This window comes from Ruditapes philippinarum, unplaced genomic scaffold, assembly GCF_026571515.1.
Source record: "Ruditapes philippinarum isolate M1 unplaced genomic scaffold, ASM2657151v2 ctg455_1_1_1_1, whole genome shotgun sequence".
Taxonomy (NCBI): domain Eukaryota; kingdom Metazoa; phylum Mollusca; class Bivalvia; order Venerida; family Veneridae; genus Ruditapes; species Ruditapes philippinarum.
In genome coordinates, this window is record NW_026863235.1 from 477,351 (window position 1) to 493,533 (window position 16,183).

Here is a 16,183-nt window from a genome sequence, read left to right on the forward strand (position 1 = left end):
GAAAAAGCTTGTTAACACTCTAGTGGCTGCAGTTTTGATCCAAATATTCTGGAAATTTGTCAGGAAGGTTGTTTTGATGATTTCTAGGTCAAGTTTGAAGATGGGTCATCTCCGGGGTCATCTCCGGTCAAAAACTAGGTCACAGGAGCTAACAATAGAAAAAGCTTGTTAACACTCTAGGTGCTGCAGTTTTGATCCAAATATTCTGGAAATTTGTCAGTAAGGTTGTTTTAATGATTTCTAGGTCAAGTTCGAAGATGGGTTATCTCCGGTCAAAAACTAGGTCACACAAGTAAAAAAAAAGAAAAAGCTTGTTAACACTCTAGTGGCAGAAGTTTTAATCCAAATATTCCAGAAATATGTCAGGCAGGTTGTTTTGATGATTTCTAGGTCAAGTTTGAAGCTGGGTTATTTCCAGTCAAAAACTAGGTCACAGAAGCTAAAAATAGAAAAGCTTGTTAACACTCTAGTGGCTGCAATTTAGTCCAATTATTCTTGAAATTTGTTGGGAAGGTTGTTTTGATGATTTCTAGGTCAAGTTTTAAGATGGGTCATCTCCGGTCAAAAACTAGGTCACAGGAGCTAAAAATAGAAAAAAGCTTGTTAACACTCTAGTGGCTGCAGTTTTTATCAAGATATTTTGGAAATTTGTCAGGAAGGTTGTTTTGATGATTTCTAGGTCAATTTTGAAGATGGGTCATCTCCGGTCAAAAACTAGGTCACAGGAGCTAAAAATAGAAAAAGTTTGTTAAAACTCTAGTGACTGCAGTTTTGATCCAAATATTCTAAAAATTAGTCAGGAAGATTGTTTTGATAATTTCTAGGTCAAGTTCGAAGATGGGTTATCTCCGGTCAAAAACTAGGTCACAGGAGCTAAAAATAGAAAAAGCTTGTTAACACTCTACTGGCTGCAGTTTTGGTTCAAATATTCAGGAAATTTGTTAGGAAAGTTGTTTTGATGATTTCTAGGTCAAGTTTGAATATGGGTCGTCTCCAGTCAAAAATTAGGTCACATTGCCCAAATATTGAAAACCTTTTTAACACAATAGAGGTCACATTTTTTACTCAATTGTCTTCAAACTTGGCCAGGATGCTTGTCTAAGACATTGCTTGGATGCAGTTGATGGGTCAGGGGAGCGATCAAGGGCCATCATGGCCCTCTTGTTTGCTGTTACATATGCTTCAATATATGTGTTAAATTACAGCACAGTATGGCATTGAGAAAAAACAGATTGAGAAACAAGTGGGGGAACTACAGAACCAGATAGAAAATAAATTCCAAGGTAAATTATTACACAAGTCCAGCATGGTTTTAAATAATGTGTAAGAAATTAAATATTTGAATATTGTAAAGAGTATCAAATCATTTTTAGCTTGACTATACAAAGTATATGAAGAGCTGTCCTACTCGCCCCCAGAGTCGACGTCGGCTTCCGCTTCAAGATTTCAGATTAAAGTTTTGGTGCAGTAAAATATTTTTCACTATAACTTTGTCATTTCTTAAGATATCAACTTCAAGCTTCAAATATATGTTCCTTATCATCAACCACATCTTATGTGACAAGGTTCATAACTCTAGCACCAATATTTCCAGATTTATCTCCCCTTGAACTTAGATTTTTCCTTAAAAAATACTATTTTTTACTGTAACTTCTTCATTTCTAAAGGGATCAACCTCATACTTCAAACATGTGTTCCTTATCATCATCCCCATCTTATGTGTTAAGGTTCATAACTCTAGCACCAATATTTTCAGATTTATCTCCCCTTTAACTTAGAATTTTCCTGAAAAAATACTATTTTTTACTGTAACTTCTTTATTTCTTAAGGGATCAACCTCATACTTGAAATATATGTACCTTATCATCATCCCAATCTTATGTGACAAGTTTCATAACTCTAGCACTAATATTTTCAGATTTATTTCCCCTTGAACTTAGAATTTTCCTGAAAAAATACTATTTTTTACTGTTACTTTTTAATTTCTAAAGGGATCATACTTCATACTTCAAATATATGTACCTTATCATCATCCACATCTTATGTGACAAGGTTCATAACTCTAGCACCAATATTGCAAGAATTATCTCCCCATAAACTTAGATTTTTTTACTAGAAAATGCTATTTTTTACTATAACTTTTTTAGTTTTAAAGGTATCTACCTCAATTTCAAATACTTATTCCTTATCATCATTTACATTTTATGTGACAATGTTCATAAGTCTTGAAGCAATATTAACAGATTTATCTCTCTTTGCACTTAGGATTTTCTTTAAGAAATATTATAACTTCTTTACTTTTTAAGGTATCTACTTCAAACTTCAAATATATATTTCTATCATAACACACATGTTGTGTGACAAGGTTCATAACTCTAGCGTGAATATTTCTAGAATTATTCCCCTTGATCTTGGAATTAATGTTATCAAATGTTATTTTTTTCTATAACTTAATACATAATTATACATAATTGATTTTTCTTTCATTGTTTTGTCCTCCTTACTGCGTCCAGTATTTTTGTGTCGCCTTGAAAAGGCAACATATAGGGATTACTTTTGGCGTCAGCGGTGTCGGCGTCCCCTAAAAATACTATTTTTTACTGTAACTTCTTTATTTCTTAAGGGATCAACCTCATACTTCAAATATATGTACCTTATCATCATCCCAATCTTATGTGACAAGGTTCATAACTCTAGCACTAATATTTTCAGATTTATTTCCCCTTGAACTTAGAATTTTCCTGAAAAAATACTTTTTTTTACTGTTACTTTTTCATTTTTAAAGGGATCATACTTCATACTTCAAATATATGTACCTTATCATCATCCACATCTTATGTGACAAGGTTCATAACTCTAGCACCAATATTGCAAGAATTATCTCCCCATAAACTTAGATTTTTTTACTAGAAAAATGCTATTTTTTACTATAACTTTTTTAGTTTTAAAGGTATCTACCTCAAACTTCAAATACTTATTCCTTATCATCAATTACATTTTATGTGACAATGTTCATACGTCTTGAAGCAATATTAACAGATTTATCTCTCTTTGAACTTAGGATTTTCTTTAAGAAATATTATAACTTCTTTACTTTTTAAGGTATCTCCTTCAAACTTCAAATATATATTTCTATCATAACACACATGTTGTGTGACAAGGTTCATAACTCTAGCGTGAATATTTCTAGAATTATTCCCCTTGATCTTGGAATTAATGTTATCAAATGTTATTTTTTTCTATAACTTAATACATAATTATACATAATTGATTTTTCTTTCATAGTTTTGTCCTCCTTACTGCGTCCAGTATTTTTGTGTGGCCTTGAAAAGGCGACATATAGGGATTACTTTTGGCGTCGGCGGTGTCGGCGTCCCCTTAAGCTTGTCCAGAGCATAACTCAGTCACTTTAAGTCGGATTGACTTCAAACTTGGTATGCATGCTTCTTTTTGTGTCGCCTTGAAAAGGCGACATATAGGGATTACTTTTGTCGGCGGTGTTGGCGTTCCCTAAAGCTTGTCCAGAGCATAACTCAGTCACTTTAAGTCAGATTGACTTCAAACTTGGTATCCATGCTTCTTTCATTATTTATTGCCCTTTGTAAATTTTCATTCTCTAATTTTGTCCGGGCCATTTCTCTCTTATGTATAACAGCTATGGACTTGAAACTTCATATGATGATAGATCTTATCAAAAAGAAGTGCAGTGCACAAAAATAGGTACTCTGCACTTCCTGATTTTTGAGTTATTGCCCTTTGTTAATTTTCATACTTTATTTTTGTCCGGGCCATTTCTCCTAATGTATAACAGCTATGTACTTGAAACTTCATACGATGATAGATCTCATTAAGAAGAAGTGCAGTGCACAAAAACAGGTACTCTGCATTTCTTATTTTTTGAGTTATTGCCCTTTGTTAATTAACATACTTTATTTTTGTCCAGGCCATTTCTCCAAAAGTATAAAAGCTATGGACTTGAAACTTCATAGGATGATAGATCTCATCAAGAAGAAGTGCAGTGCACAAGAACCGGTACTCTGCATTTCTTATTTTTTGAGTTATTGCCCTTTGTTAATTTTCTTACTTTATTTTTGTCCAGGTCATTTCACCTCAAGTATGAAAGCTATAGACATGAAACTTCATAGGATGATAGATCTCATTAAGAAAAAGTACAGTGTACAAGAACCAGTACTCTGCATTTCTTATTTTTTGAGTTATTTCCCTTTATATATTTTCATATTTAACTTTTGTCCAGGTCATTTCTCATAAATTATAAAAGATATGGACTTGAAACTTCATAGAATGATAGATCTTATTGATAAGAAGTGCAGTGCATAGAAACTGCTGCTCTGCACTTACTATTTTTTGAGCTATTGCCCTTTGTTAGTTTTCTTATTTCATTTTTGTCCTGGCCATTTCTCCTAAACTATATTGTTCACAAGGCGACACATCCGACTCTCGTAGTTCTAGTATTAGTCGAGCTTCGCTGTCTCCTGTGACAGCTCTTGTTTCTTGAACAATTTGTTAATGCACCTTTAATTAAAGAAGATAAGGTGGTAGCTTCGTTGGTTAGACGACTGACTTTCACTCATCAGGTCCCGGGTTCGATCCTGGGTAACACCCTTGGGATTTTTCAGAGACTTTTTCAGTGTTTCCCACCTACCTATAGGTGTAATGGTAAGAAATCCATGTAATCCTTGCATGTATCAGTGCTATACACTGGGCATGTAAAAGAACCAAGGGGTCTTTTCAGTAAGAGCTAGGGACTAGTTCCTGGAATCCCTTGTATCCCATTGCTGTTCATTGAAGTCTAATGTCATGTCTATGTCCCGTGAGGTGTTTGACATTAATGGAAGATAGATGGGTGGATGGATGGATGGTACATTCATTGCATTACTACTGACTCCAATGTTAGCTGTCTTACTGCAGCATTTTTGTAGTGAAAACAAGTATACTTATGATTAAACTAAGGGTGTCGCGTTTATCTGATTCAACGGGTACAGTTGGTTTTTAGCTAAAAACCGGTTAGAAAATTCAGTAACCGGTAACCGAGGTTAGTATTTGACCAAGGGGCAGAAAAGTTTTTAATTTATTCTAAATATTTTCTTAGTTTTTTATGACAAGATATGACAATTGTTTGTATTTTAGTTGTACGTAACAATGTATTGTACTTAACAATGTTTTTTTTCCGATCTGATCGAAAACGGTACGACCCTAGAGGAAAATAGTTACTCTATATTCGGATATGTATTGTAATCTTTTTGAGTACAACAAAATATTAACAAAATGTCATATCTTGTCATAAAGAATCAAAGTTAAAGTTGATAATCTAAGAATTTTATTAGTATGGTCGGTTAAACGTTTAACATGGTTATTACTTCGCCATTTAAATGGTTAGCATTTTTTCTAACCTTGACACCCCTACATTGAACCTTTTCTCACTAAATATCTGAAATGAACTTTTCCATCTTTCAATCTGGACAATATAGCAATGTCGGGTATCATCGACAGGTTGAGCATCATTTGATAATAAATAAACTGAATTTCCCGTTTAGACCCCAAGTTTATTTTAGATGATTCAGTTTGCCTTTACTGTAAAACAAAATCATATGTTTGTATACTAACTTTGTTTATTAAATGCAATAACGTTCTAACAGTACAAAGACTATGTGAGACAGTTACCAACTATTGAAGGCATTTGTCAACAGGTGAAGTAAATTTTAGAAAAAAATATGTTAAACCTGAAAAATGATGATAACATTAGTTTATTTCATTACTTGTAACAATCTGTGAGAACAAGTAAGTGACATTACTTTATTTCGTCATAATTTTCCCTTTAAATACAGTACTCGCAATAGAAAGGATAGTTTGCAAGCTGATTTGCTGGAATTTCAAGACACATGGCATCCCCGGTACAAAGCATGTGCCACTGTCGTGGGCATTTTAGGCACTTTACCCATTCATCATCATCATCAACGCTCTCTGGTGCTTTACATCAGGGGCAGAGTTTAGATTAGTCAAAGGCGTCATCAGAATCCATAAACTGTACTCGCACTGTATCACTCTCTGATGAACTACTACTGTCTCTTCTTGAACATTTCTGTTTTTGTTTAAATCTTTTTCCGGCTTCTTCTCTTTGAAATCTTTTTTCTTCTTTCATTTTCTCCTTTTCTAGTTTTTTCTTTTCTTTTTCTTCTTTTCTTTTTAACTTTTCAACCAATTCAGCAGCCTTTTTAGCCTCTATTTCCTCGAACATTTTCAGTGCCGCAGATCCAGAAATAGCCTTAGGTAATTTTTCTGAAAATCGATTTACAACTTTCTTTTGCTTTGGCTCTGGAACAGTTAGACACTGAAAGGCTGGCGAAACAAAAGTTTGCCTACAAGAAATCGTATTTGGTAAGTGAACAGAAGATAAACTATTAATGAACACAGTTTTACAATTATTCGTAGTTGAGCCATTTGCAGAAGAGGCAGCTGTGCAAGTTTCACTTGTGGTACATGTTACAGTGGTTGTAGCAGAAACTGTTGCAGCATCTCCGCCAGCAGTGCAGGAAGGATTAGCTACCTTTGACGGCTCTAATTTAGAAATATCTATGCCGTTTGGATTCAACGGAAATAATCCGGAACGTCGTAAACCATGGGCAGCATTGTCAAAAGTGGTGACAGAGTCCCTCGCGGATTTGAACACTCCCGGGAAATTCTTTTTCGTAAGCGCTTCTCTTATGTGGTCAAGTTGCCAAAGTTTAACCTGCTTTTTCCACGACGATTTCATGGGTGAGAAGAAACAGACATTGCATGGTTGCAAAATATGTGTCACGTTTGGCAAAAGACAATATAATATCCCGCTGTTAGTGCAGAATGTTGCTGCAGCACGAGATATGTGCGTGGAATGTCCGTCCACAAACTAGAGAACTGGTTTATTGATACACTTAGCATCAATGAAAGCAGAAAAGTGCTGCAGGAATGCAAATAATAAGTCTGTGTCCATCCAACCATTCGCGCTGTTGCCATAAATAGCTTCTGGAAACTGATGAATAGCAGTGTCTCGCAGCCGTTCGCCTGGAAATACAATCAATGGTGGAACATAGTCGCCAAAAGCGTTAAAACAAACCATGACCATGAGTCGTGTTTTGTTGCTGGTTGTTACATTATATACGTGACAAGCACCTTTTTCGGCAAGAACCTTTCCCGTTTTGAATCAGAGAGGGAATCCACTCTCGTCCGCATTGAAAATGCGACGCAGGTCATTCTTAAGAACCTCATGATCGGGTATTTCTTTTGCCAGATAATCGAATAATCCTGCGAACCACCCATCAATCATGGCCTTGTTAACGATTGCTCTCTGATGACCAAGAGTCATTGCCTGGCGTTCACGTAACTCTGGGTGTCGCCTCTTGAATGCATTGAACCAGTCTTTTCCTGGTTTGTTATTCTTAAAAGGAATCTGGTGGCCGTCAATATCCATAATGACCTTAACCTCAATTGATGCCAGTATTGTACAAGGACGTCTTCCTCCGCTGAAGTGAGGACAGTCGATGAGCCCGGACGTACCACCCCCTCCGCCGTTCGTCCAGACAACTTGTCAATCAACGTTGTTCTTGGTATGCCGTACATTTTAGAAGATTTATTTTTAGACATTGGACCTGTGTTCACCATGGTTAGAGCTGTTGCCAATTTTGTAAGAGAATATTGACACCGCTTCTTAGTAAACAGTTGGCCAGACATTCTGATATAAGTAAAAAACATATGTATTAAATACAAAAAAAGATATTAAAATTGAAGTAAAAAGGTATTATCTGATTATTTCCCTTTTCGATTTTTATTTTATTAGCATAAATTAATCTCTATTTGTCTTAATAACAATGAAAAACAAAGTTACAGCTTTAATTAACATTAATAATAAGGACATTTCCATTAGATAGGCATATTTAATGATTGAACTTGGATGCATACACCACCTGTGGATTTTTTCCTTAACGGTATATTCATGTCGGTATTCGACAACCCGGCTTATAATGACACACATAATCAAAACCGTATCTTTTCACTACTTGTCAAAGATAAACATTCATGCAATCACATAAAATGGCATTTATTGTGATTTTAACACTTTAAAGTAACGTGCAAGAAATAAATAGATTATACCCGTTTTAACTGCACGGTTAAGGCATGTTTTTGAATAAATAACGTATACGTTACCTTTTTTTGGCTCGCTTTCGTTAGAATGTGTTTTAGGTTCTGCAGAAAAAATGGCATCGCAGACTTCCAGGATACTTGATGACATCATAAGTGACGTAAAATAACTATTTTGTGCTAAATAATGGACATGATAATACATTATTAGCAATACTGTACATAACTACCGATAGTAGGTAATACCCGAGGTTGCTCTACCATTTGTCAGTTTTAGGGAAAATTTCAAAATAAACACTGACTGATTATCCAATAGTGCAGATAATGATCAGATGGCATGGATGTGCAGGCTGATCTTTGTCTGTACTGGTTGCATTGGTAGATTCTGTAGCTGCCGGCAGGCTGGGGGTGAAATGTTAAAATTTCACTGCAGACTACAGCAGGTACATCGGCCGATGCCGTTGCCGTCCGCAAACTTGTACCTGGATCATAACTTTTTGAGTTCTAGGTGTATTGTCTTCATACTTGGCCACAACAACCCTTGGGACAAGACCTTTCAGTAGACCTTCATCCATAAATGACCTTGACCTTCAAGGTCAAAGGTCCAATTTTGCTTGTTCTTGCTATTATTGGCTGTAACTTTGTTATTTTTGAATGGATTGTCTTCAAACTTGAACATAATGATCTTCAAGTATATCCCTTAAAAATAATCAGACATACCTTGACCTTCACTCGTAAATGACCTTGACTTTGTAGGTCAAATTATTGAAATTGTCATTTTTTTGGCTATTATTGGCTGTAACTTTGTTATTTTTAAATGAATTGTCTTCAAACTTGAACATAATAATCTTCAAGGATAGCCCTTTAAAATAACTAGACAGACCTTGACCTTCACTCATAAATGATCTTGACTTTGAAGGTCAAATTATTGAAATTTTAATTTTTTTGGCTATTATTGGCTGTAACTTTGTTATTTTTGAATGGATTGTCTTCAAACTTGAACATAATAATCTTCAAGGATAACTCTTAAAAATAACCAGACATACCTTGACCTTCACTCATAAATGACCTTGACTTTGAAGGTCAAATTATTGAAATTGTCATTTTTTTGGCTATTATTGGCTGTAACTTTGTTATTTTTAAAATGGATTGTCTTCAAACTTGAACATAATAATCTTCAAGGATAGCCCTTTAAAATAACTAGACAGACCTTGACCTTCACTCATAAATGATCTTGACTTTGAAGGTCAAATTATTGAAATTTTAATTTTTTTGGCTATTATTGGCTGTAACTTTGTTATTTTTGAATGGATTATCTTCAAACTTGAACATAATAATCTTCAAGGATAACCCTTAAAAATAACCAGACAGACCTTGACCTTCACTCATAAATGATCTTGACTTTGACAGTCAAATTATTGAAATTGTCATTTTTTTGGCTGTAACTGGCTGTAACTTTACTTGGTTTGCTTTTAGAAAAAGTAAAAAGTCAAGCGTTGCCCTCGCCCTTGTTTACTTAGTCTCTTGGTTAATGTTTATATGTAAATTTTACATATCTCAATAACTATCCGAGATTTTGATTTGAAACTTCACATATGCATGAAGGGTCATAATTGTATGTCACTGACCAAGTTTCATAACTCTATCTTGCTTTTAGGCTTATTTATCTCCCCTTTTCTACTTAGTCTCTTGGTTAATATTATATGTTTACATGCAAGTTTTACATAATTATCTCAATAACTATCAAAGATATTTATTTAAAACTTCACATATGTTTTAGGGTCATAATTGTAGGTCACTGACTAATATCCATAATTCTGTCATGCATATATGCTGGTTTTTCTCCCCTTTCTCAACTTAGAAATTCATGGTAAAGTTTTGCTTGTAAGCTGTTATCTCCATAACTACTGAAGGGTTTTTGCCTTTTTTGGGACAATTTCATGCATTCATAATAATAAAGCAGCTATTTACTTGATAAAACATCTTAATAACAAGCCTTTGTATCTTTTTGGTCAATTTTATGTATTCATAGGTAAGCATTATTATACTCAATAAAACACCCTTGTGACAACTTTTTCAAATAGTCGAGCCTTACTGTCATACATGCCATAATGTCCCGGATGACCGTGAAAGTCCCGGAAATAAGGTGTCTGTCCTGGAGGTGTCCCGGAGATGATTTATTTCCCCATTAAAAAAAAATCTAAAATAATCTACTTTGTAGCCAGAAATTTTACATTTTTAGCTCGACTATTCGATAAGAATAATTCTAACACTCACGTGATTTTGTCACTATAGACAAAGAAGGAAAAAAACTGGTGTTAAACTGCCAATAAACACCAGTTAGGGACTACTTGTATATGCGCTGTTATGTTTTCACCCTCGATTGTATAGTTTACAAAGCATTTTAAAGCAACAATAAAAAGCATTTTTATTTATATTTTCAGTTCGTATAATGTTTTCTTTTCATACAATACCGAAAAATTATTTATCATGTCATTACATTGATTTCTGTTGATAAAGTGCATGCCTGATAAACTTAGCTTTATCAGTCACCCCAAGCTTTATCAGACACCTCATCAAAAATATGCGAAATTTGCGAAATGAAATAAAAAGAATGGAATATATTTTCCTGCTACTGGGTTGGAAATATTTAACTGATAAACTTTGAATCGAATAGAAATTTTGAATATGAACGCATCACTTACAATTAACTAAAACATTCGGGACTATTTCTTTTTTATTTGACATTTCACATATTATTGCGCGCCGTCTGAACACGAGAGGTTCTGGATAGGGTTTTGCTTCAGTTGAAATATAAAAAAAATCAAACAACAATTGAAATTGAAAACATGATAAATAGAATACCAAACAAGTGTCTAATATTATAAAATTTATCAGGCTCGGCACGAAAAAAAATGAATAGCTCGGCAGAGCCTCGCCCTTCATTTTTTTTCTTAGCCTTGCCTGATAAATTTTATAATATCAGACACTAGCATGGTATTCTCTATATCTCACATACACTAACGCCACGTAAAGATCCATATCAGTTTATAAATATTTTGACAAAACGGCGCCAATCTGTAAGCAGCGTAATTACGTCATCCTAAGTAAACAACTCATTCATAAACAAGCTGACGTTATTTCATAATACAAGCATGACAAATGGGGCGCTGATGTAAACACAATACGACGTAAGTTTATATTGTTGAAAACTTGATAAAATAATGTTTTTTTTCTTATTATTTCTTTTGTTTAATAATTTCTATATCTTCGCCACAGTAGGGTGCGAAAATCGAACAGCGCTATACAAAAATCGGCACCGGAAGTTATTTCCGCTTGAAAAATAACATTAGTGATTTTCCTTCTTTTAACGTGTTAGAATCGAAATAGCATCGGCCTGAGAGGTGTATATCGGCTATTTAACACTGGTTTTGTCGTTTTGCCTACGGCCTTCGTGGTCAATTCCTACGCATCAAAACTCCAAACCGGTGTTAAATAGCCGATATACACCTCTCAGGCCGATGTTATTTCTTAAGTAGAGCTATTGCAGTCACCCGAGCGTCCGCGTCCGCGTAACCACTTATGTTAAAGTTTTTGTAATAGTTCAAATATTTTCAAAGTCAATTGACATATGGCTTTGAAACTTTGCACACTTGTTCACCATCATGACCCCAACCTGTAGACAGGAGGAGGTAACTCTATCAACATTTTGACAGAATTATGCCCCTTTTTCGACTTAGAATTTATGTTAAAGTTTTTGTAATAGTTCAAATATTTTCAAAGTCCATTGACATATGGCTTTGAAACTTTGCACACTTGTTCACCATCATGACCCCAACCTGTAGACAGGAGGAGGTAACTCTATCTAGCATTTTGACAGAATTATGCCCCCTTTTCGACTTAGAATTTATGTTAAAGTTTTTGTAATACCTTAAATATTTTTCAAGTCCATTGACATATGGCTTTGAAACTTTGCACACTTGTTCACCATCATTACCCCAACCTGTAAACAGGAGGAGGTAACTGTATCAAGCATTTTTTTTTACTATCAAGCACTAAGAATAGTCGAGCGTTGCTGTCCTACCGACAGCTCTTGTTGTATTTTCTGATCGCAGATCAGTAAATACATAGCTAACATCCACGGTCTAACACAAAATTTCCTAACAGACCTAACAACCCAAATTAGTTGTCACTCAAAACTGCTTAAAAACCAGCAACTTAAAAGAAAGAACAATTTTTTGTAACAAGTGTCCAACAAATTACTACACATTCAAACTTTAAAAGTAGCGTTGGCTTATAGAATTGTCAATAAATGCACACTCACAAATTACGCGGATGAATATGATTTTAATCAATGAAAATGCTATTTTTAGCTCGACTATTCGATAAGAATAAGTAGAGCTATTGCAGTCACCCGAGCGTCGGCGTCGGCGTAACCACTTATGTTAAAGTTTTTGTAATAGTTCAAATATTTTCAAAGTCCATTGACATATGGCTTTGAAACTTTGCACACTTGTTCACCATCATGACCCCAACCTGTAGACAGGAGGAGGTAACTCTATCAGGCATTTTGACAGAATTATGCCCCTTTTTCGACTTAGAATTTACGTTAAAGTTTTTGTAATAGTTCAAATACTTTCAAAGTCCATTGACATATGGCTTTGAAACTTTGCACACTTGTTCACCATCATGACCCCAACCTGTAGACAGGAGGAGGTAACTCTATCAAGTATTTTGACAGAATTATGCCCCTTTTTCGACTTAGAATTTACGTTTAAAGTTTTTGTAATAGTTCAAATATTTTCAAAGTCCATTGACATATGGCTTTGAAACTTTGCACACTTGTTCACCATCATGACCCCAACCTGTAGACAGGAGGAGGTAACTCTATCAAGCATTTTGACAGAATTATGCCCCTTTTTCGACTTACAATTTACGTTAAAGTTTTTGTAATAGTTCAAATATTTTCAAAGTCCATAGACATATGGCTTTGAAACTTTGCACACTTGTTCAACATCATGACCCCAACCTGTAGACAGCAGGAGGTAACTCTATTAAGCATTTTGACAGAATTATGCCCCTTTTTCGACTAAGAATTTACGTTAAAATTTTTGTAATAGTTCAAATATTTTCAAAGTCCATTGACATATGGCTTTGAAACTTTGCACACTTGTTCAACATCATGACCCCAACCTGTAAACAGGAGGAGATAACTCTATCAAGCATTTTGACAGAATTATGCCCCTTTTTCGACTTAGAATTTACGTTAAAGTTTTTGTAATAGTTCAAATATTTTCAAAGTCCATTGACATATGGCTTTGAAACTTTGCACACTTGTTCACCATCATGACCCCAACCTGTAAACAGGAGGAGGTAACTGTATCAGGCATTTTTTTTACTATCAAGCACTAAGAATAGTCAAGCATGCTGTCCTACCGACAGCTCTTGTTAGCGATGTCGCTTACCGAATACTACACAAATAAATCTGACTGCCGAGTAGTTGAATATATAGTTTCTACATGTTGGACTGTTTGGGCGAGAAGATTTTTGCTAAGTTATTTACTTCAATTTTAAACAACAGGGTTACCTTGAACAAAATACCTCGAAATTACCCTAACCCGAAATGAAATGGAAATTCTAAATTTAATATGACTTGATTTTATTCAGCCTATGCTGCTTTAAAAACCCGAAATGCAATGGAAATTCTAAATTTAGAATGACTTGATTTTATTCAGCCTTTGATTTTAAAACTTCTCTGTGGTGCAGGGGTAACACGCTCGCTTCGTGTGAGAGAGGTCTGGAGTTCAAATCCCAGTCGAGTCATCATTTTTTAAATTCTTTGTTAAGGAAATAGCCACGCTCTGCAAGGATAAAGTGTGGCTATCATAAAAAATGAACATAAATGATTTTTTGATGCAACTCTAGTTATGCAAAATTCCGTATGTATCAAACTCTGGTGCCCTGCAAGATGAATTATAGTACATAAAAATGAACTTTTACAGGAAAACACAGATATACAGTATGATTTAGATTACAAAGATCAGAAAATACCACAGAGCTTGCAGCCCTTTGATTATATAATCTTATTATAAACTATTCTAGAACGCTTATAACGAATGATTATCCCCTTACAGCATTACAAAGGCAATAATTTTGATCAATTTAAAGATTAATTGTTTACCCCCTGTGGCTTCCTGAGCGAAGGTGTCATAAACTGTAATTAACGACTGGCCATTATAAATTTAATCTGCCTGCAGGCAATTATTAGTGGTCAAAGACCGTGAAAATTACCGCTAAATATGAGGTGATGAAATCTACAAGATTCAGCAAATGTTTCAGGTAAACGACATGTCTAATTGTCCTCACTTAACATAGCTTTATTCTATTCTGTGACTGATTGAATTTACAATGCCTAAATACTTAAAAAAAAGATTTGTAAATTTGATATTTTCAAACTGTTTATAAAGGAACTGATGACGAGTTGAAGAGTATGCTGTCAGATTTTGAAGATAAATTGAAGGAAAGAGAGAGAACCTTAGAGGAGGTATGAATATAATGTCAAACATCAAAGTGTTTTGAAGAAGTAATAGCAATGTTTTTCATTTATTGTGGTAATGTTAGATAAGTATATCTGTGTCAAATTGTACAATTACCTTGTTATGTCAAATTGTACATTTACTTCGTGATGTCAAATTGTACAGTTACCTTGTTATGTCAGATTGTACATTTACTTCGTAATGTCAAATTGTACAGTTACCTTGTTATGTCAAATTGTATAATTACCATTATGTCAAATTGTACAGTTACCTTGTTATGTCAAATTGTACAGTTACCTTGTTGTGTCAGATTGTACATTTACTTCGTAATGTCAAATTGTACAGTTACCTTGTTATGTCAAATTGTATAATTACCATTATGTCAAATTGTACAGTTACCTTGAAATGTCAAATTGTACAGTTACCTTGTAATGTCAAATATTGTACAGTTACCTTGTTATGTCAAATTGTACAGTTACCTTGTTATGTCAAATTGTATAATAACCATTATGTCAAATTGTACAGTTACCTTGTTATGTCAAATTGTACAGTTACCTTGTTGTGTCAGATTGTACATTTACTTTGTAATGTCAAATTGTACAGTTACCTTGTTATGTCAAATTGTATAATTACCATTATGTCAAATTGTACAGTTACCTTGTTATGTCAAATTGTATAATTACCATTATGTCAAATTGTACAGTTACCTTGTAATGTCAAATTGTACAGTTACCTTGTAATGTCAAATTGTACAGTTACCTTGTTATGTCAGATTGCACAGTTACCTTGTTATGTCAGATTGTACATTAACCTTGCAATGTCAAATTGTACAGTTACCTTGTAATGTCAAATTGTACAGTTACCTTGTAATGTCAAATTGTACAGTTACCTTGTAATGTCAGATTGTACAGTTACCTTGTAATGTCAGATTGTACAGTTACCTTGTTGTGTCAAATTGTACATTTACTTCGTGATGTCAAATTGTACAGTCATCTTGTAATGTCAAATTGTAAAATTACCTTGTTATGTCAAATTGTACAGTTACCTTGTAATGTCAAATTGTACAGTTACCTTGTTGTGTCAAATTGTACATTTACTTTGTGATGTCAAATTGTACAGTTACCTTGTAGTGTCAAATTGTACAGTTACCTTGTAATGTCAAATTGTACAATTACCTTGTAGTGTCAAATTGTACAGTTACCTTGTTATGTCAAATTGTACAGTTACCTTGTAATGTCAAATTGTACAATTACCTTGTAGTGTCAAATTGTACAGTAACCTTGTAATGTCAAATTGTACAATTACCTTGTAGTGTCAAATTGTACCGTAACCTTGTAATGTCAAATTGTACAATTACCTTGTAGTGTCAAATTGTACAATTACCTTGTAATGTCAAATTGAACAGTTACCTTGTTGTGTCAGATTGTACATTTACTTCGTAATGTCAAATTGTACAGTTACCTTGTTATGTCAAATTGTATAATTACCATTATGTCAAATTGTACAGTTACCTT

General features: G+C 34.2%; 1 protein-coding gene across 1 annotated transcript in view; it reads left to right on the forward strand.

Moving 5' to 3' along the window:
* Window positions 1–16,183, forward strand: part of LOC132721542 (DNA repair protein RAD50-like) — a 115,490-nt gene that overhangs the window by 28,407 nt on the left and 70,900 nt on the right. Inside the window, exons 11-12 of the mRNA XM_060705863.1 lie at window positions 1,206–1,283; window positions 14,601–14,677. Of these exons, the coding sequence (XP_060561846.1) occupies window positions 1,206–1,283; window positions 14,601–14,677 (155 nt within the window). The remainder of the gene's footprint in view (window positions 1–1,205; window positions 1,284–14,600; window positions 14,678–16,183) is intronic.